Source organism: Lepisma saccharinum, chromosome 2 (assembly GCF_977018435.1).
Source record: "Lepisma saccharinum chromosome 2, izLepSacc3.1, whole genome shotgun sequence".
In the NCBI taxonomy this organism is placed as follows: Eukaryota; Metazoa; Arthropoda; class Insecta; order Zygentoma; family Lepismatidae; genus Lepisma; species Lepisma saccharinum.
In genome coordinates this window covers 212,087,608-212,110,890 of record NC_139230.1, presented here as the reverse complement: position 1 = coordinate 212,110,890, position 23,283 = coordinate 212,087,608, and the positions used below count along the sequence as shown (strand labels likewise).

General features: G+C 37.8%; 1 protein-coding gene across 1 annotated transcript in view; it reads right to left on the bottom strand.

Annotated features, from left to right (window-relative positions):
• Positions 1 to 23,283, bottom strand: part of LOC145981178 (uncharacterized) — a 327,477-nt gene that overhangs the window by 177,507 nt on the left and 126,687 nt on the right. Inside the window, exon 2 of the mRNA XM_083114302.1 lies at positions 19,387 to 19,511. Within this exon, the coding sequence (XP_082970428.1) occupies positions 19,387 to 19,511 (125 nt within the window). The remainder of the gene's footprint in view (positions 1 to 19,386; positions 19,512 to 23,283) is intronic.

Genomic DNA, 23,283 nt, shown 5'->3' with positions numbered 1-23,283 from the left:
CCAACGACTCTTCAGCTGTGTGTGTGAGGTGGCAGAGTCTTGTTGGAAAATCCCTGATTGGCATTAAATATCAGTTAGTTGTTCGAAGAATGGTGTGAGTATGTCGTCACTGTATCTCTGTGCATTTATGGTATTTTCCTAAAATATGGGCTCTATAACTCTGTATGCATTTAATGCGCAGCAAACACCGATTTTCTGGTCATGCAAAGGAGTTTCGTGTATAAAATCGGGTTTATCTGAGCTCCAATACCTGTTATTCTGTGACGCAACATGGCCCCTTAAATGAAACCATGCTTCGTCAGAGAAGAATATTAAACGTGGATCAATTACCCCACCATTAACATTCCCAAAATTCCAGTTACAGAAATTTACCCGACTCTCGTTATCGCGTGGTACCAGTTCCTGGACAACAGTGACCTTGTACAGTTTCAATTTTAAAAATTTGGTAGCTCGCCATGCTGTTGTTACGGAAATTCCTAATTCCTGTGCAAGTCGTCGGAGGGATGTTTGATGAGTATGATCTAATCTTTCTCCGACTTCGTGCAATTTATCCTCGGTAAGTACACGCCGTTTTACCGTTCGCTTCTTATCGAGAATAGATCCTGTTTCCCTGAATTTGTTCACAAGGTTTCGCACGGTGTTTCTGTGTTGAACAGGCACACCTGGGAATTCTGTTGAAAATCGTCTACGAACGTCCCCGCAAGAATTTGTAATCACATACGAATCTTACATAAAATCTTTTTGTTGTAATCTGTACGTAAAGTAAAAAAAAGTGCTACCCTGTGCTATGCAGCACGCCATGAAGGCGTATAGGGAGTGTGGGGTTAGGGCCCCACACCACACATTCTTGATCACGGCCGAAGGTGGGGGTGATGTGATCAGCACCACGCCCCTGGCCGCCTTTACCCCCGGAGTTTCCTCCAGGTACCCACTTTATACGACGCTGGGTGGGCGGCGGAGCCGCTTGAACAGGTGGAAAAATTCCGAGTTCTCCCCCGCCGGGGAAGGAACCCGGGTCTCTCGCATGGTAGCCAGACGTGTAATCTGTACGTATGTGCCATTATTTCGGATTTAATTGATTTTGTGTTTTAAGTCCACTTTATGCACATTAAGGCCAATCTGAACTGGACAGAGTTTAAAATGGGATCCGAACCACTATGTGCCTCCACCGGGAATCGAACCCGGGACCCCTTGATTACAAGGCGACGAAGCTACCACTGCACCATCGGGGAGGCCATATGAGCCATTATTAAAACTATAGCAAAACAGAAATAACACTTAACGAACACTTTACAAAACAATAGAAAATCGCAAGAACACTTGTAACACTTTAAAAATACGACTGAACTGAGATCGCGAAGTTACTGAAATGGAATGGGGTTATGAAAGAAATTTACAAGTTATGCTCAAAGCCACGTGTTTCAGTTGCCGCTCTTGCGCCGCGAGCTGTTAGGAAATTTCCTTTTACCGTGTCTTGTTACCAAAGTTCCGCGAAATTTCCTAAAAACATGCCAAAAAGGCGTGGATGCACGAGAACAACATTTCCAACATCCCCCGTGACAATTAACGTGCTTATTTTGAATGTAATTTTAACTATAATTCTGAGAATTTGAAGTCATTTCGAAGCTTGCTGCTTCCATAGCGGAGATATCGCACGCGATTTGACGGGAGTTGGCGTCCGGGCGGCCGCCAATCGTGCCGCCGTCAGGCGCCCATAGGGGAAAAAAGGACCCTGTATTTAAACACACTAAACATACACGAGTTTAAATACCATCGTAGAATACGTATTAGTTCACTCGCTAAGACCTTTTGTAAGTATTGTAAGTAATTTTACTTAATTGAAGCAATTGCGTGATAATTGAAAATATTGTTTGACAAGACCTCGAAACCAGAATCGTACTATGCTTTATATTGCACGTACTGAGGCTAAATATGGTGTAACACACGCCTTCATGTTGAAGCACGTAGCATTCGTGTAGCTGTCGGGAAAGACAGAAACCATTATCGGAAAAAAGACTAACAACTCAGAGTAAAGTGACTTGAGTCAGGCAGTAAGGAACTGACAATAAATATATTGATTCAGATTGATCCATACTTTTCACTCAGTTTCTGTTTATCGTGTCAAATTCAATGAACTTAATTTGTTATTAAACGTGTGTAACACCGAATATGAAAGTGTCAATCTCTCTTCCACGTAGTGCACTCTGGCTGACGATGCTATGGCGCCTGGACTTACAGTCAGGATAATCATCTGTGTGTGCCATCCATGTGTGTTGGAAATTGTCCATCTCATCACCATTCACCTCCATCGACGCAATCAGAAAAGTGACAAAAACCGACGTAAAATAAAAACATGTACTCCCTCTGTCCCATAATTATTGTCCGGTATGCCAAAATGGTAACTTTTTATTCAGGTTCTTTTGGATACTTGATTGGCCAATTTGTACTGATCCTTGAGTAATAACGTTGTATGACACATTCCCGTGTTTCATTTTCTTCTTCTGTATACACCAATGCCACGGTTTGCATATCGGGCAATTATTATGGGACAACAAACAAAAGTGTACCGGACAATAATTATGGGACAGAGGGAGTAATAAACAAATGTGAAATAGGGGAATTATCAAATGGATGAAATGGAGGAGGAGGTTAATATAACACACACCCATTAGGAAATTTTCATCGTCTTAACTTGTTCGTCCAGTACGCTGTACGTTCTACTTTCACACAGTACCAAATAAACTAATGTGATCTGTGTTGAAGGCACAAAGCACTTATGGTGAAAGTCAGCAATTTCCTCATGTATCTCCGTACCTTCATTACCATATAAACCCAATGTGATGAGAAAGTCTGAGCACCATTTGTCGCGACCGTTAAGACTTCGTTAGGCTGGAATGCCCACTGTCAATTCCAAATGCCCTAGATTAAGTAACTCAGCGAATGAAACTTGCAGGAATTAAGTGAAAACTCGTGTTATCACAGTTGATGATAATGAGCCTTAGTGAAGAGGAGGATGCCGGTTGCGCGAAACCAAATTGGTCTTTGGCCGACCATTCGCAGCTTCATGCTCCGAGCAGACGAACAACAGCGGGTTCTATTACAGGAAAGGGTTTTCTGATCCTAAAACATCCAACGCCACAATCTACTGCCTCGACTTGCTTTTGCCTCGCAGCATTGCTAATGTCCAGCCCCCGTGAAACTCAAACAATGAACTGCACAAAAGGAAGCTCTCGGGAAGAGGCTAAACAATGGACCCGCAGGTTCTCTCGTCAAAGAGCTATAGAGGCTTGAATTATTGTCAAATCAAGATGCAGGTCAAAATATTTTCAATCTCAACCGCAACACTAACTAAATGTTAGATTTCCTCTCGACTTTTCTGTCCCCAGTGTACTACACCGTACCATGAGAAAGTCATACGGGCGTAAAGATGTGGCTTCACACGTTCTCGATCTCGGTAATAATGGATGTTACGTAGGACTTACCTCCCCCCTTTCAACAACGGCCACGTTCAGGTACCAATTGGTAAGGCGTTGTGCGAGCTGAGTGAAAACATTTTAAAAATTCAATCAGTAACATTTATTTATCTACTTCGGCAGAGATTTTCTATCCATTTGAACTTATTTAACAAGCTGATACGACAACTGCAGTGAAACCGAAACATACAATTTGAGAGAAAATATTCTTTTAACTTACAACTGGACTTCTCAAATACAGACAGAAAAAGTGAAAAAAGAAATGAGTACAGATCGGAAATCTTGAATGATACACTGAACGAATACCAACTGTTTTGCCAAGGTGGTAGATTTTAAATGTTTGCAGTATACATCTCCAAATGTCAAAATTTGAGCAGAACTTCAACTGAATATCATAAACACAAGTAACAAAATCGTGAATGATATGAATTGAAGGTTATGTACTGTAAGAAAACAAATTATAAAAAAATATTGTCTGACTGACTTCATAGTGTATTTTGAATTCTTTGGACATCACCTCGCAAATGCAGAATGCATTATAGACTACAACACGTACGATTCTACACGTGTAGATATTATATGTGTCGTTGCTAATCTCGTTACTGTATATTTAGCGTAAGGTAAACCAATTAACTGCGATAGCCCATTTTCGCTTCCATAAAAAACTAATTTACACATCAAATAACATTCACCTGCATTCGACAAATATAAGCATTCACGTGTCATTTCTCTGTTTCCCCAATTGTATTTACGCCGTTCGATTCAGGTTAGTTAAAAAAATTGCTTTTCAGGAAAATGGTGTGGTATTAGCGCTATGTGCAAATAAAATGCGCAGCTAACCATAAAGTGTGTAAATAGTTTGCAATAAAGGATTAGAGCGCAATAGAATACTGAGCCTCCCTGCAGTCGGTGCCCTATTAATTCCGCTTGATGCTGATGAATAATGCACGACAGTTTATTTCAAAAGAAGGAAAATCGACAATCGAGGACTGAATAAGGAACAAGAGGTTTCGGAAAGTTCTATAACGTGGTTTGAAGAACCCATCTGTTCAGTGTAAAACATGGTATCGATATAGCGGTTATAGATTTTTGTCAGAAATGCAAGTTATTGTTCCACATTGGTATCAGAAAATTTAAGTTGACATTAATCATATATATTTTTTAAACTTCCTTGAAACTTGTAGTTTCACTAAATTTGAAGTTCAACTGAAGCAACAAAAGAAAAAAAAAGTTTTTCATTGAGCTATAATCATATATATCATCATACATATATCATATACAATTAAATATAATCATATATATTTTTTAAACTTCCTTGAAACTTGTAGTTCCACCAAATTTGAAGCTCAATTGAAGCAACAAAAGAAAAAAAGAGTTTTCATTGAGCTCACTTTATACACAGTCGATATTTACAGATAGTATCCATAGTTTTCTTCGGGCTCCAGGACAATTGACTAAAACAGGTAACCGTAATTGGAATTCTTTCCTTGGGATGCAAGAAAAACACAGGATTTGAATATGTTTTTGCCGGAAATTGAACCTTGTATCCTGATTAGAAGGGCACAGCGATACGCTATCGGGTAGCATATTGAAGCAACAACAAAAGTCAAATTGGATAAAAATTAATTTCTCTTATTCCATTTTGGAAATAAAGTAGGTTCATTTTTTTAATATATTTTTGTTAATGTCACGCTTTTCGGCTCAATAGGTAAGGGCAATGACCAGAATAAACAATGGTTAGATTAAAATGATGAAAGGAGAAACAAAACGAAAGGCTTGTCTAGACTGGGACTCGTAAGTTTTGCTCTTATGTCGTTTCTGTAACTACAGTTCATGAACATGGAAATTATTTCCTTATTTATTAATTCATAACGACGTTAAGTACGTTTTTCGCATTTGTGATAAATGTAAATCGGTGAAGGCTACATCAGAAGATTTCCTTCTGCTAGAACGATGCTTAGTTCAGTGTTTCAAGTCTCAAAAGAAATCTCTGCTTTCATTGTAAAGAAGCAGCATGGTAAATATTCTCTTACATTATTTCCCAAATTTCCTTTCTCTATATTAAAAACAAGGTTTATAATTCCCACCATCGTAACATGTGAGGGAATGTAAATATTTTATCACAATATTTCCTCTTTGGTAGAGAGACCTGTCAAGAGCCGCTAGAATTCCACAGTCTGCTACGCAGGAGAATCGGGTTCAGTCCCGGGTTGGATGATACAGGTGAGGAATTTTACTGAAAATGCCCCTGCATAAAGAGGCTGTGGGGTTCCCCAAAACTCTCAGAAGTGCGATTAGAGGGACACCCCGGGGCTTTGTATATGTTTGATAATAGTGACGTTCTCACACAATTAGAAATTCTTACAATAAAGGCAAAATGTTAAGAAAGGAGCATTTGAGGGGTTACATATTTTGGGGACAGATAAAATAATCAGGGAAAAAGTTAAGAATAGGATTTGAGCCGCAGAATTAGATGAATGATGAATTTGCGAATGATATTTATAAATTTTAAACAAATTACTTCGTTAATAAGAAAGCGCGTTCATATCAAGACATATTCAGTTAATCCCAACATAAATACATAATGGTCTGTTGTAATTGTTTACTAATTGATCAACTAAATCGCGTACGTTTCACGTTTTAAAAATATTGAAAAATCTGAGAGAGAAAAAAAGAGAACAAATATCCTTCGTATAATCACATCGACACACTGCAGATTCACAATTGCATTCACGCTTGAAAACCTCACAAAAGGGTTTACTAACCCCCGATAAACCACACAAAGGACGCACTCCCAGTGAATTTGTTTCTCGTATGATCCTGGTTTTCCAGCTGCATACAGGTCAGTGCACACTTCGCTGAATCCTTCCGTTATCACCTCGGGTTAAACAAAAATTATCATATTATGTTCACATTTTACAGGAAACTCTCTGAATTGGAAACCAGCAAAACTCTGGGCGATGGGAGAGTGTGTTTGTGAATATATTTTTCCGACGGTTCCTTACACAACCAACGTGCTGCACACAGTGCACGGACTTTTGATAAAGCAAACAAGTGAGATACATTTCTGCTACAATCACCATGGAAGTTTGAGTTTGAGTCGGAACTACTATGTGTCTCCATCGGGTATCGAACCCGGGACCCCTTGATTACAAAGCAACGACGTTAACACTACATCATCGGGAAAGCCCTATAATCACCATATAACTTACTGACAACTTTTCTACAACCGTGCCAGCATTATTTCAAATCGGCTGAAAAAATCATCACGCCTACAATGAACTCGAAAAAAGAAGTTGGCAGCACCAAAAAAGAAGGTTTTCAACCCGGAAACTTGGGAAAATTAGGAACATTTCAATATTATAATTATCAGCCTTTTCAGACAATCGAGTGAGTGTGATTGTTGTACAATTAGAACAAATCAAGATTCTTTTTGTACCTAAACTACTCTTAGGGAGAACTTTTATAAGAATCGAAACGCAACTCTTTCTCACAACCGTAAAAATTCCTTATTTCAATTATTATACGAACTTTGTCCTGGGAATCTGTGGAGCGAGCGAACTAAAAGAATTCTCTGCGCACGCAGTCACTCGTGAGGGCTCGACAAAATGACGCGTGAGAGGAAAGGGGACTGCGTGGGGGGGGAGGAACCGAGCCTAACAACGGTTAGCAGGCACTTGTTCTGCTTTGCTCAGCCCACTAGCTTTCTTCTGTTCTCTTCATTTATGAGCGACCTTGCTCCAGGAATTCCTGAGATGGAGTATAGCCATTTCGGTGTCCGATCGCGTTAAGTTGTAGACTTTCGATCTCGCCACCGACGACCCTGGGTTCGAGTCTTGGTGTGGACATGAATGATCTTTGTGGATGTACCTTCATTAATTTAATCTAATCGCCCACTTATCTTTATCTTCGCTAGTAGCCAAAAGCAGCATAAGAGGAATTCTTTTATTGAAAAAAATACCAATACGAAATACAAATGTACATCGTTAACTGCCAATAGATGGCTAATGGATTGATTTAGTTTCCCATATACTTTTTGGAGACCTATGATATGCATAGCCAGGATCTATCGACAGGCATTAATTGAAAACATTCACTGATAGATCGACGAAGAAATAGAAATAATACACTCCTCACAAAAAGTTTGGAATATTGTTACATTAGAGAATATGTTGTTGTTTTCTTTTCTCGTCTCTACACAGTTTTCGTTGACTTCGAGAAAGCATTTGACTCTGTCAACAGAAAGGCAATGTGGAAGGAAGTGAAACGTTATGGAGTAACGACAAAAATTATTGGTCCTATCCGAGAAACTTATCGTGATTATACATGAAGGCCGTGTATCTGAGCCAATAAATGTGCAGTCTGGAGTGAGGCAAGGTTGCATATTATCACCCACAATGTTCCTGATTTTGATCGATGCAGTGATGCGAAATATAATAAGAGGGAAAAGACGTGGTATCCAATGGGGATTGAATAACAGACTAGAAGACCTTGATTTTGCAGATGATTTGTGCTTCTTGCCTGAAGCACATGGTGATATGCAAATAAAACTAGCAGATTTGATAGAAAATGCAAAGAAGATTAACTCCAAGAAGACCAAGGCACTGAGAATTAACTCCACAAAAACAGAAACGTTTAGTATCGGTGAAGAGATTATTGAAAATATGGATAGCTTCACTTACCTGGGTAGTGTGGTGGCAAAAGACGGAGAGGCTGCACAGGATGTATCTCAACGTATCCAAAAAGCAAACAGTAAATTTGTGAGGCTCTATTGAGTATGGAAAAACAAGAAAATATCTATGAATACCAAGCTTCGTATTTTTCTAAGTAATGTTAAGTCTGAGACATGGAAGGTAACAAAAACGATCACCTCTAAACTACAGACTTTCATCAATCGCTGCCTGAGAAAACAATTTAATATATTTTGGCCGGAAGTGATTCAAAACCAAGAACTTTGGAGAAACGGAGGAGTCCATACAGAGAAAGCGGCGAAAATGGAATTGGATAGGGCATACGTTGAGGAAGGAAAATGAGGCTGTCGAGAGAGAGGCACTAGACTGGAACCCGCAGGGAAGAAGGAAAAGAGGGAGGCCTAGACAGAAGTGGCGAAGATCTGTTCACGCTGACGCCTTGGAGGAAGGAAAGAGCTGGAATGCAGTGAAGAGAATTGCCGTCAGTAGGACCAGGTGGAGATGCTTTGTTGATGCCCTATGTTCCACAGGGAACAACAGGAATTAAGTCAAGTAAGTCAAGAGAATATGTGATAGACAGGGCCTTGGAATGCAAAAGCACATGGTATCTGTCTCGTGGACGTTCTCTTCTTTTCGCCGACATATGCCACCGTTCCTATCACCTATTACCTAATATAATAATATTACAAACTTGCTGTGTCTAATATAACAATGTTTCAAACTCTTTGTAAGGAGTGTATATTTTAATAGATTAGTGTGGGATAGAAGTCCCGCCAAACTGCATTTTTTAAGTTATAGTAGTTGGTGGGATGCCAATACTAAACAGTGCCAGACGGACAGGTGGACACTGTGCTTCCACCAAAGTGAAACAAGCGTTTAATAAAACATCAAAATAAACATGCCACATAACAAGTGACACCGAACTATTAAAATAGTTCCCGTTGAATAAAAATTAATCACTAGCGTCACCTATTTGCGTGATTGGGCAAGGAACAAAACATCACGTAGTTGTACGTGCGAACCACGGCACCTTCATTTGTTTTTCTTCGTCGTTGCAATGGTTAATGCTGCTTACTTCTTACAAGGATTTAATATCCTTGATTACACTGCAATTTCTCTCCCCCCTCCGTTCACAGCATCACAAACAAGGTTCTGGGGAAACCCTTAGGAATAATGGGATTTTCCTTTTCTTTAATAAGATCTTTATGAAAGCAGAAATGAGGGAAAGCTCAACAGTCTTGTAATGTCTTCTCTCCTTCTAATGGATCGATCGCTATTTTCGGCTCGTAATAGCGGCCGGGAAACATTACAAAAATCACAATCTTCTTGAAACCTTGCGCGTCAATAACTGCGGTAGCTGCTGCTTGTCTGTAGTGAGAACAATTTCGGGCAGCTTTTACAGTCTATAAAAGCGTATTATTAGAGTCTCCTAAGGAAGCTGGCAAGGAGACGAAAGACATTAAATTGCTCTAAGTCATGTATTATCCAAGGTATTTTGAGGGATAGAAATTTACGAAGGAAAGTATCAACTTCTGCCCTGCCACGAATATAGATGGAATGAAACGAATGTCGAGTATATTCATTTCTTGGTATTGTGATATGTATTTTAAAAAAAAAGAATAGGAAAAATATATAATTCCTGCGTTCGTTATAGTCTTTTGACTAAGAAAAATGAAGGCTCAATACATAATACAAAAACATGTGACTTTTTGGCATCAAAGTTGTTTAGCGTATAACATATTAGAATTAAAAGTATCTACTTATCTTCTTGATAAACTGACATTTAGAGATTCAGTACACTCATACGATATTCGAAATTGACAATTCCGCTTCGGAAGTCTATTCTTTCTATAGCCCACAAGGGCTTGGAGTGCTCTACCAGAAAATGTTTCATCTGCTACGTCACTCAGGAATATCGAAGAACGGGATACATGTTTTCAATTGCAAAAGCAACACTTGAGCGTTACCACATACGTCAATGCTGGAGCAACAAAGAATTAATCTGTATTTTGCGTGCACCTACCTGACACCACGAATATTTAGATACATCTTAGGTTATTCATGATTTGTAATGTGCGTTTGTCTGTATGAGTATTTGTGGAATAGGTTTCTCATTGCATTTTCTATTTTAATTTTCATACTTTTTTACACGGTCGAGTTGTCCGTGGAGTGGCGGCGAACGGTCTTGCTCCAGAGATATCCAGGACAGCGCATAGAAGAATTGAAAGAAAATATCAGGAAAGAAATTGAAGTAATTTTCCTAAAAAGATGCCGTAAATGTGTCGATGCAGTAGGACAACCTTTCCAACACCTCTTGTAACAAGGTACGTGCTCATTTTAATTGCAACTGTCAATGTTATTGTACGAGCTTATTTCATTATATAGCTAGCGGTTTCAGTTGTTTGTATGTACGTTTAACCGAATAAATGGCATTTGCATACATGAACCATAGTAGGCTCTTATTACATAATTCAAATTCTCAGGGTCACAAAGACAAAAGTGTGTGACGACCTTCAGAGCAACTTTGACTCATCTCAAGTGGTTTCCGAGGACATTTTCTACATTTCTATACTCTAGAGTATAAGAGACAAACGTATTAGAGCAAGGTGTTGATTACATCAATTTCACCAATTTCATAATGCAAATCAATTCAGTTTTATCAATTTCTTCATCGCTCATGCTGGTTACGAAGTTTTATAAAGGAAATCGTAGTTTGAAACACTGAAGTAGTTCTCAAACCAGCACAGATCATTAAGAAATGTTTGAATTGAAAAGCTCTTAAGTCCATGCAGTGCTTGAGAAAGATTTTACCCTACTGGGAACTCGTTCATTAAAAATTAAAAACTCAACTACGTGGGTTTTTGAAGATCTTAAAGCACAAAGGATTTCTAGAATTTATAGCGAATCCGAGAAACACTAAGAAAATATTTAGTAAAATGAGGAAAACTCCGCCTTCACTTAAAAGGAGAAAATGCATTAAGTTGTCGCACAATATATGTACTTCATCCGGGAACCAATATCTAAAGTAAACAAACAATAAAATTTGTAGTTTCAATATATTATAACAGCACGAAGTTCTGTCACTCAAATACTGAATGGAAATACAATGAAAACACAAGGGAATTCACAATATAGAAGGGTGACTTGTGTAAGATATTAATTAATTAATTAATTAATTAATGACACATATATGTATAGCTTTGTGTAAGCCATATGAAAGTAAATATATTAACGTTATTTATCAAGCTAAGTGCAGAAAATATGGAAATCATTAATCAGAGTCCAAGCATGAATGCTAAAACATTTACTTGGTATTGTGTACGCCATTGGGTTTTAATAAAATACAAATCACACTCTACTACAATGAAAACATTTCAATTTTTGTATTAGAACATTGAAGTGACATTCCTTTTAGGTACAATATAGAGGAAAGGCAGGTAATCACAGTCAGTTGGGAATCGCAGTCACCCTGCTTTCTCAGCTGGAAAGGACAGTGGAGACTCCCAACTAGTGCTGCTATCAACTCGAGGGATTGGAGAAACACCCTCGCCATTGGTTCAGTTGTATGCGAATTCTCGACGCAGTTAGAGGGGATTTTCGTTTTCGAGTGTTTTTCTTGTAAACTTTGGACATCACATTGACAACAGTAGGTATACCTTATTATTATTACTTTGTTCTAATTATTTTGGGTGTCAATACCTACTAAGTGCTCTATGATGTGGAGGTATTAGTGTGAGAAAATATTAATAGTTGTCATGACCTCGATTTTTGTTTTATAATGGCGTCAGTGCAGGGAATCCCAGTCACACTGACCGGCATTCCCTGCACGTGACCGTAATTCCCTGCAACAACCAGAAAGTGTAATATTTGGTATGATGGCTGTAGGCTAGTGTCTACTGTTTTTTTAGCTGGTTTGACCAAATATTTAGGAATCATGTAAAACTGTGTGTACCTATACATTTTCGTTTCAAGAAAATTAATTTTCAAAATAATTCATTTTTTATTAACACAGGCAATGCCTTCAAGTAGGCTTCCGAACGGCAGGAATTTACCCTCTGGATCGGAATGTCTTCTCAGATTAAGATTTTGTCTTCCACGCTGAATCCAATGCTGAACAACGAGCTGAACCCTCCCAGCCATGCACTTCTAATGTTCAGGAGGACAACGTAGCAAGATCTCATCTAGATATATGTGAACCGAACCAGTTTTCACCAAATCAACACAAATAGTCTCCCTCTACACCACCAGCAGGTCGAAGTTTAGGAGAAGTAGCTTGTCCATTCGAAAATATTTCACCTATCCCTTCAACCTCCATCGTCCATGAAGAAGCAAAAAAAGGTGGACCAAGGAAACAACATTCTGAGATCATCACTAGAACCCCTATCAAGAAGATATTAGAGGAAAAAAGGAGAATAAATTGAAGAGGCTTCAGAAGAAAGGAGAAGAATGTGCAGAATAGAAAAAAAGAAACTCAAACGAAGGTTAGGAGAACAAAACTGCGTAGCCAGAAAACTCATGAAGAATCACTTGTGTCATCGTCGGATGAAGATCTGGGAGTAGTAGCACTTTGTGATGACGACAGCGATGATGATTTGCCTGCCGTCGGTTCAGATGCTGAGTATGTGACGAGTTTCTATTGTGAAGATTTCGGAAGGAAGAATGAAATGTGGTATCGGTGCACGGGGTGTGGAATATGTGCTCATTCAGAGTGTTGTGGCAATGAAGATCCTGCAGATTTTGTGTATGATTCTTGTATGAAAAAGTGTCATTGAATGTTGTCAGTAAACTTATTTTTATTTCTGTCTCTTCTATGTAGGTTAATTTTTACTTATTTTTTTCAAAACATATTTTATATTATTTGAAAACTTCCGAAAGGACATTACATTTTTCTTTACAAGACGTAATTTTAATTGTTGCTTATCAGTTTTGATTACAGAGAAGAAGTTTTTATTATTTCTATATCTATAAATTCAAGTAATTTCTTATATAAATCATAATTGTAATGAGTAAAATTGAAATACATGTTTTGAAACTTGAAAAACAAAATCTTTTCTGACTGTATATACCAGGAACCTAGTGACCGTTATTACCGGCATGTGTAGGGAATTGCGGTCAAAGCAGTTGGTTAAGATTTTTATTTTTGATAAAAAAGTAAGAAAGGATTCGATGAATTTGACTAGGTAGTTTCGTAGTACAAAGAATGCAGTATGGGGTGCGATTTTTTTGCAGACATTTAGTGGCTTTCCTTGGATGTAATGAAAGGTTTCCCTTAGGTGACCGACATTACCCGCATCTCCCCTACCGGCCCAGAACTGATAGGAGCACGCGTTGAGGTGTAAACTACTTTTTTAAATGAATGCCATGTTCTATAACTTACTGACTCTTTTCCACTTTGGAAACATTCACTTTTCTAGGAGTAACTAACTAACTCTCTAGCCTTCTTAAACCCGAAGGTTCATGTCTGCAGCAACACAGGCCTTCCACTTGTCACTATCTTGAGCAAGATCTATATACTCTTTTCCATCCCTACCGATTTCCCTTAGGTCCATCTCAACGTTGTCCCTCCATCTTCGTCTTGGCCTTCCTACAAGTCTCTTACCATCAGGATTCCCAACAAGAATCCTGTAAACTCCTCTTTCCTCTCCCATTCCTGCCACATGAGCTGCCCACCTAAGTCTTCTTGATTTAATTATTCTAATAATATCTGGACATGAATACAAAATATGTAGTTCTAAATTATGTAACCTTCTCCACTCACCTGTCTCCTCATCCCTTTTAGGTCCAAATATTTTCCTAAGGATCTTATTTTCAAATACTCTCAATTTATGTTCCTCTTTCAATGTAAGGGGCCAAGTTTCACATCCATATAATACTACAGGCAAAATTACTGTTTTGTATATTTTAACTTTTAGTTTCTTAGATATTAAACGAGAAGACAAAAGTTTTTGAAGAGAGAATTAACATGCATTTCCTGAATTAAGCCTACTTTTTATTTCCTCTTTAATATAATTTTTACTTGTTAATATTACTCCTAAGTTTTTGAGTTTCGAAACTGGTTCAAACGAGTTGTTATCAATAATTAGATTTTGATTATTACCTAACACTTGGTTTCGGCCTGTAAGCATATATTTAGTTTTCTCTTTGTTAACTTCCAAACCTATCTCTTTAGCAGTTTTGAAAAATATTTTAGCATTATTCTTAATTGTATTTATATCATCCCCTAATAAGTCTACATCATCTGCATATGCTAACAACTGAGTCACGCCGTTTAATTTTAGTCCTTCGTTAGTTTCTTTTACCTTCCTAACAGCATATTCTAAGGCAAAATTAAAGAGCAATGGAGATAATGCATCTCCTTGTTTTAACCCATCATGAATTGTAAATTTGTCAAACACATTAATACCCACACGAATTTTACTTTCTGTTTTACTGGTGCATACTTATATGATACTAACAAGCTTCTTAGGTATTCCAAACTCTACTAATATATTATATATTTTCTCTCTTTTGACCGAATCATATGCTTTTTGAAATCAATGAATAGCTGATGGACATTTTGATTATATTCCCGCTTTTTTTCAAGTGAATGTGAAAAATTTGATCTGTAGTTGATCCAGATTGATAATCACATATAATTTCATTAGCATATGGGGTTGGTCTTGTTAAAAGAATGTTAGATAATATTTTATATGTTGTTGAGAGTAGATAAATTCCACAGTAAATATTGCAGTTCATTTTATCACCTTTTTTAAACACGAACAATTATGGATTCTTTCCACTGTTGAGGGATTTCTTCTTTATTCCATATTAAACAAATTAATTTATGAATTTGGCATATTAATGAATTTCCACCATATTTAATTAACTCAGCTGGTATTAAATCAATGCCAGGTGCTTTGTTATTATTTAGCCTTTTAATAGCATCTTTAACTTCAGTCAAGTTAGGTTCTGCTGTGTGCACTTCATTTACTTCTGATTTATCTCCTACATGAACATTTAAAAGGTCATTAAAGTAGTTCTTCCATCTATTTAAAATATCACTTGGGTCAGCTAGAAAATCACCGTCTTTATCTTTTATCAAGTTTACTTTAGGTTGCCACCCCTTTCTAAACTCATTTACACCTTTATATAAATCTCTGATATTTTTATTTTTGCTGTTTGTTTCAATTTCGTTAATTTTGCTTTTCAAGTAATCTCTTTTTTTACTTCTAAACGTGCGGTTAACTTCTCGCTTTATTCTATTATAATTGCTTAGATTTGTATCATCAGAGGTATTTAACCACCTAAGTCTAGCCTGATTTCTTATTTCTATTAGATTATGACATTCATTATCAAACCATGGCTTACTTTTTCTTGGTTTATGGTATCCTATACTTTCTTTAGCTGCTGATTCTATTGCATTACGTATGTGCTTCCAATTCTTATTTACGTCTGTTTCATTTATATTTTCATCATTTAAATCCTGCAAAACATCAAATCTATTTGACAGTTTAATTTGGTAATCTTTCTTAATTCTTTCATCAGCAAATTTTCCTGTATTAAATTTTAGAAGTTTTAGATTTTGTTGCTTATGATTTATCACTGAGAGTCCTTCTCTTAATTTAGCAATTACTAAATAATGGTCACTGGCACAGTCAGCACCTCTATGTGTACGAACGTCAATTATACTAGTATGCCTTCTCTTATCAATGAGAATATGATCTATCTGATTATGAGTTTTACCATCTGGAGAAGACCAGGTATATTTATGGATATCTTTATGTTTAAAAGTGGTACTTTTCACAATTAAATTCTTTGAGGTTGCAAAAGTAATCAATCTTATACCATTATCATTACTTAATTCATGAAGACTTTCTTTACCAATCGTGGGTTTAAATGTATCTTCTTTGCCAATCTGTGCATTACAGTAACGTAACAGATTTTTCATATCATACTGAGAAAATGTATCAAAGACCTGTTCTAACCCTGCCTAAAAATCATCTTTAGTATTATCATCTTTATCTTCCTTTGGTGGCGTGTATGTTTCTTAAAATAATTTTACACCACCTACCCTGTAAAACTGCATATGATATCCTATCATTAATAAATTCTACTGTTTTAAGAGCAGAGATAATTCTATTATTTATGAAAAAACTGTTCCAAAATAATGATTTTCAGTACCACCATAGAAAAAAGTATAATTTTTAGTTTTACAATTCCCTTCTCCTGACCACCAAACTTCCTGGACAGCTACTACATCTAATTTATACTTAACTATCTCATTAACTGTACACTGAAATGCCCCAGGCCGGTAAAAGCTCAGAACATTCCAGGTGCCTAATTTAATATCCTTATTCCTAATGTAGATCTTATCCTTAGTCCAGGGACCTCCCAAAGTAGTCCCCTCCCGGAGATCCGAATAAGGGACTATTTTAGCTCCGGAATATTTTACCTTGGGAACATCCATGGCCTCATATTGCTGTTTCTTGACATGTCTTTTTACAGCGCAGAGTTGTCAGCTCTACGCCTAACCCCCAATATGAATGGAGGACCGCACCTGTCGTTGGTCAGCGGATCCCTCGGATCTAGTTGGGAGGATCACATTGTAGTCCACCAACCATACCTCACTTCTGCCGATTGTGGAACGCTCATAGAGCCATGACAGGGCAGCTCTGTAAATCCCAACAGAGCAAAATGTTGACCATTTCACTCTGTTGGTTGACTAACTGCAGTGAACAAGTCAGTGGGCTATGAGGTCGTCACATCCCTACGCCTAGGAGTAACAAATTTAATTAGGGTCAGTTTTGAGTGTAGCGTCTTATAGTATATACTTCGAGGGGAGAGAATCATTTCCAAAAGTTCAAATGACATTGGAAATTCATAACATCTCTTGGAATATGATAAGTTTTTAACTCGAATATGTTAACTTTGAATGATAACTGTTCATTGCACGTTTCGCACTGCACCATCTGCCGAACCCTTGTTTCACTCAAAAAGCGTCAAGAGTTTTAGTAATGCACTAAGATATCTCAGCACAACAAAAGAAGAGATGTTTCTTAAGTTTCTAAGAGGAGTGACGCGCCTAAAAAATGAGCAGCTGCTTCTTTGTTGAAATGGTCTTGAGTTATTCCCATAAAGAATTACTGTGCTTCTTTTATCCCATCTCCCCTCGTCCTTCCACTTGTATTCAGATTTGACAATTCTCTGAATGTTTTCTCTTCGTTTCCCAACCATGAAAGTGAATTCCTTCAAGATGAATTTAAGCTCGGAGGCAATACAATAGTTCTCCACGTCAACAATAAAATTTCTTCTCTGCTTTGTCCTAAGTTCATGCATGATGGTGGAAGTTTTCTCGCAGATATATTTCTCTTGCACTGCTACTCGGCGGAGATTTAAGAGGTTACCAAAAGTTTGTCAAAGTTTTTAATGTCAACTGCATGCCCATATGTCCTAATCAGGATCTAGAGTTTGAAGTGGGATTCAAACCATTGTGTAATGTGCTTCCACCGGGGATCGACGCCGGTACTCTTTGAGTACAAGGCGACACCCTTATCATACGTCACCAGGTGGGCAAAACTTAATAAATTGAATCCATAAATATAAATATTACATGATGTGTTAACACTTATTTACACAATAAATATAATTAATATATTAACCGGTGGCCGAGGAAACAAAAAATGACCTCACATGGTAAACCAATGCCAAGTGAAGGTTCTGTACTTGCGATGTTAGTTCCGCATGGAAAAGTTGGAAATTTTACAGGGAAACGGAAGAAAAATGGTCTATGAATTTATTGTCACCTTAGGATGAAATGAGAGGTGATCGAGAAGTGTTTGAGCCTTGTTTCTAAAAAGTGCAAGGAAGATTGAGAAGAGCCAAACAGGGAAGTGTGGCATTATCATGATTTACTCTAACAATCGTGAGTAGCAGGGTTGTTAAAGGTCCAGGAATTTTAAATAAATTCAATTCCGGTCCAGGAGAGAAAATCAGCAGGCGTAAATGGGTTCTGGACCTTCTTATGTTTAAAGTATTTCAATTTTGTCCAGGAACCTTTTTTCCGCATCAATTTAAATACGGCCGAGGAACCTTTTTCCCGTATCAGTTTAAATACGGTCCAAGTTCCGTATTGAAATGAAACAATACGGAACTTGGACCGAATTTAAATTGTGCGAGAAAAAGTTTCCGGTCCTGTTACGGAACCCAACAGAATCCATTAGGTTCCTGCACCTTTAACAACCCTGGTCAGTAGTGTTCACAATAGCATTACGGAAAAGGGAAAATGTGGAAATGTTGTTGATCCTTTATTCCTTCAAATATCCCAAACACCTTTAGCCCAGATAAACATATTATCTGTGCCTGTAGTAAAATAGCAGGTGGTTTTCCCCGAGAGATAAACGTATAGCCCCTTTTAGTTATGCATCCCACTTTGATGCAATTTTATGTTGGTTGCCTGAACCCAAGGATAACATTTTCTTGTGTCCAGCTTCACTCTTCACTCATCAATCACGTACAATAGTAAAAACCGTAATACTCAGCCATCACGTACAATAGGAAATAATACTCAGCCATTCCTTCCCCAAAATTTTGAATTGGAAGTAATGTAACAGCATGCATGAGATTACCTCCTCCACCTCCTTCCCAGAAAGCAAAAAGGCCAGAAGGGAGCATGAAGTTATTGGCTTTCTTAATTGTATTTTTGAAACATCGATACCTTCGTTCAGCGTGTGGCTGGCTTTTCTCAATTCTTTGGGACTTCTCTTCATTGCGTATATGTTGATTGATTGAGTTGGTGTTTTAAGTCCACTTTATACACAGTCAGGCTAATTGGGACTGGACCTACAGTTTAAAGTGGGATCCGAACCACTATGTGCCTCCACCGGGTATCGAACCCGGAACCCCTTGATTTCATGGCAGCGACGCTACCACTGCGCCATCGGGAGGCGATTTGTGTATATGTATTTTGATATAGTAGGATAAATATATGTATATAACCTACAAAACTAAAAAAAACCTCTTAATTGACATATACGATGTCTTGCGAGAGTCCTTCTCGTAAATCGAACTAAATTATTTTAATGTAACATTTATAAACCGATATCATGAAAATATCCAACCTATTGATATTCAATTTCTGATGCCGAAACATTTCGTGTAGAAGTAAAAAACAATTGTACTCTTGTTATGAGAGCATATTGTCCTCAAATGATACAGCTCACAGACATCAAGAAACGTGTACTTACCGATCTTCAAAAGAGACGGGCGATATTTTCGATACTTTGTCAACCTGGCCAAGACCCAAACACATGGAACAGTCTTCGGGTGGACGAAAAGCCTTTACGAGTTGATCTGGCATGTAGATTGTGCACTGGAAATACATAAACAACGGGCAATCACGTATTTTAAAAAAGAGGAAGTAATATCTCTAATAGAAATAACCTTTATTTTTAAAAAAAACTTCAATATTCAATCAACACCAATATGCTGAAATTTTGAGATAGTATATGAAAGAGTTTATCCATAAATCCCATGTGCAAGTCAAGCTGAACCAGTTACGACACACATAAGAACATTATCTTAAAGTTGCACAGAAATTATATCCGTGAAACACCCTAAAGTTCTCCAAATTTATTAATCTCAACTTTGGAAACTTGAGTCATTAGATTTTACTAATAGAAAGAGAGATTTCACTGATTTTTATCTTCAAACCGCTCCTTTTGACTGTGAACATACCGTTCCTAGTTTCTTTGTCTTAGAATACATTTGTTTATTGTCTATTTGTACGTACCATGTACCTGACAATAAGGATGAATAATGTAAGATAAAATTAGATGAAACAATAAACACAGTATGACACCCTAGTCTGGTTAGAACCCGAACCTAGAACCTTCAATATTTCCTGTCAGAATCATTCGACAATTGAATCGAATTCATTGGGTTGATAACTCGAAACCATTGTAACTACGTAATTGATAATCACGGTGGCAAATTATATTTAATCATTTCGTCAAATTTCCTAAGAAATTATCCGAGAGAATAATATATAACCATTTTGTAACCAACACGAGACAATACCAAAAATATTGATTTCATTAATTGCATTTTATCGGTGCTAGAATTCTGATTGTGTGTTGTTTTTTAACGTGCAAGTGTTAGTATTTAAACTTAAATCGCATGTGCCTGGAACCAGAATTGGCAATATACCTATTTTATTAAACTTCTCTTGCCCGTTACGCGTAATCCATTTTCTACACTTTCCTATTAATCACTTTCCTTTGAATATGGAGGAAGCGTCATCGACCAATGTTTGCTTTCGCTCTTCACAATATGGCCATTGGACGAAGAATGTAAATAACATGGAAGAGATTATGAGGGCCAGTGAAAAATTGTTAGTCGATGCAAGTGATAAACGACAATGGAATGCAATTAGGGATCACATCCCAATGAGGCAAAATGATGAACCAGAGGATAATCAATACAAGTAAAAGTTTACATGTGCCAATGTTCATTCAAAAACAGAGAATCAGAGAAAAAGAAATGTATCGAAATTAAGCAATATGTTTCCAATCAAGAATTATAAATGTTAAGCAAATGTTAAGCATCGACAAAAACAACAAATATGTACTTGACGTTCTGTGTCATTTACTTAAGACTTATTTACAGCATATTTTAACGGTGGTGTTTTATATTCTCAATTCAACATTAATTTTACTCTAGTATATACTTTGTTAACCTTTAGCATTCTTTTTTAGTAATATCAGATAACTAGCAACCTAGAATGTGAGGATGGTGCCTGTAACATCAAGCAAACTTTCGTCTCGCTCCACCAATGAACACGTGAGAGGGAACGGGATTGCGTGAGGGAAGAAGCGACTGCAGTTACCATCCCTCGCAGCAGGGTGTACTGCTTTGCTCTGCCCACTCGATTTCCCGCCTTCTCTGCCGCTATGCGCGGTCTTGCTCCAGAGATATTCCGGGACAGAGTATAATCCACTAGACTTATTCAGTTTATCTTCATACTCATATGAGTACTACTATCAACATTAGAGAATCTGTAATTAAATAAATGGGTGGAATTACGAGGCACGCGAGATTCCGAAATGTGACAATAGCACTTCCTCCTCCGTGGTGTATTTTGTCCTGCCGTGTCACTGAATAGTGGGATTGGACGTGACAGGCTTTCGCAGTATTCATTCATTTGTCATACATATAAAACATAGGCACGGGATTCCCTGCATGGTGGCGAGATGTAGGTCTCTCTTCCGAAGTTCTACATAGCGTATTAGTTACGGTTCGTGATGCGGTCTCCCCAACGGACGAAAAACATCGCGTTCCATTGTTGACCACAGCACGACGCTCCCTTTACGCAGCGGTAAACCACACAAACACAGCAACTGACATGGCCAACACCAACAGTTCGCTTGCGAGCAGATGTTTCATCGCGTTCTCCGCTAGTCCCTTTGTTGGTCGCGCTCAAGTACAACCATCACTTACTTTGCAGATGCACTCTTATTTCCTCTCCGCTTCATATTCATATAGTTGCCTCGCAGGATTTTGTATGTACTAATAAGCTAGGATATTATTGTTATTACCAGGGTCAGAAAAAATATAATTTTTACAAGAACAAAAATAAAAACCTTTGTTTAAAACTGTAGGCCTCCCCGATGGCGCAGTGGTAGCGTCGTCGCCTTGTAATCAAGGGGTCCCGGTTTGATTCCCGGGGGAGACACATAGTGGTTCGGCTTCCAATTTAAACTGTAGATCCAGTCTTGATTAGCCTTACTGTGCATAAAGTGGACTTAAAAACACCAACTGAATCAATCAATCAACTTAATTGTTTAAAACTGCCTAACACCGTGTGCATCATACACCATTACACTCTATCCCCGCGATTTGGCGAGCAAGGACTCGCATAGCGGCAGAGAAGGGGGGTAATCGAGTGGGCAGAGCAAAGCTGTACACGCTGTTGCAAAGGCTGGTAACTGCAGTCGCTTTCCCTCTTCCACGTAATCCCGTTCCCTCTCACGTGTTCATTGGTGGAGCCGTCTCGCGTCACTACTTGCGCAGACTTGTTTTCGTTCGCTTGCTCCAGGGATACCCGGGACACAGTGTAGTAGCAAATTTAGAGGATGATCTACGAAATTCTATCAAATGATACCGAAGTACCGTTCTGAAGAATGTTTTTACCAAAGATGATAAATCTAAACGATAGAGTTTCCTTGATGACAAATTCCACGCTGGTAGTAGCTAATACCAGTGGCGGCAGCTTTTGAAAGACATTCGATGAACTCGTGCCAAAGAATTGTTTTGTAATTTCATTCAAAAAATAAATGTTAAAATAAACCTTACTCTCCCTTGTATTGATCGTTAGATTAACTTACATGAAAGCAACATGACTACGGATAGAAGTAACCTATAAATAATATTCGTAGAACATAAGCACTGGAAATATAAGAAAATGGAATTAACACAATGATTATGAAAATGGTTTGGAAATAACAATGACTTAGTAATTAAATATTCAGAAAGTAGTAGTGTAGTAAAATTCAGAGAAGTACTTCAAAATTATAATTATGTAAATCTTTGTTTTGTTAAAGTGTTACTTTAATAATAATAATCAGCAAATTGTTGAGTAGAATTGAAATTCAGGGCCCGGGTTCGAATCCCGCTCGGGCTTGGTTGTTTGTGAATGTCCATTCATCAATTTCATCACTCATCCCCATCTTCGCAAATTAGCCAAGAGGCACAAAACGCGAAGTAAAATAAACTAAATCAATCAATCAATCGAAATTCAGGGGCTCGTATAAGTTGGCGCCGCTGGTTAATATAATAACAATGTTCAACATAAATGTATGCTCATTGTAAAAAAGAATCAACAATAAAATGTTGCCCTACGCAAGCTGAACATGGTGCTATACTTGCCGCAAAATTAATTTGGTATTGAGAGCTGAAGGAACACGCGTCACGGTGTTGCCATATCATGCGGGACGGTACGGTACGCAGTGCAGCCGTCTGAGGCTGTGTCGAGGAAAACGTGTTATGAAAAGGAACAACAATGATGAAATGTGTTATTGTTTTCTCTCTTCATTTCTATCTCCCTTACAACATGAACGAATTAACTAAACGAGCATTGTTTACAG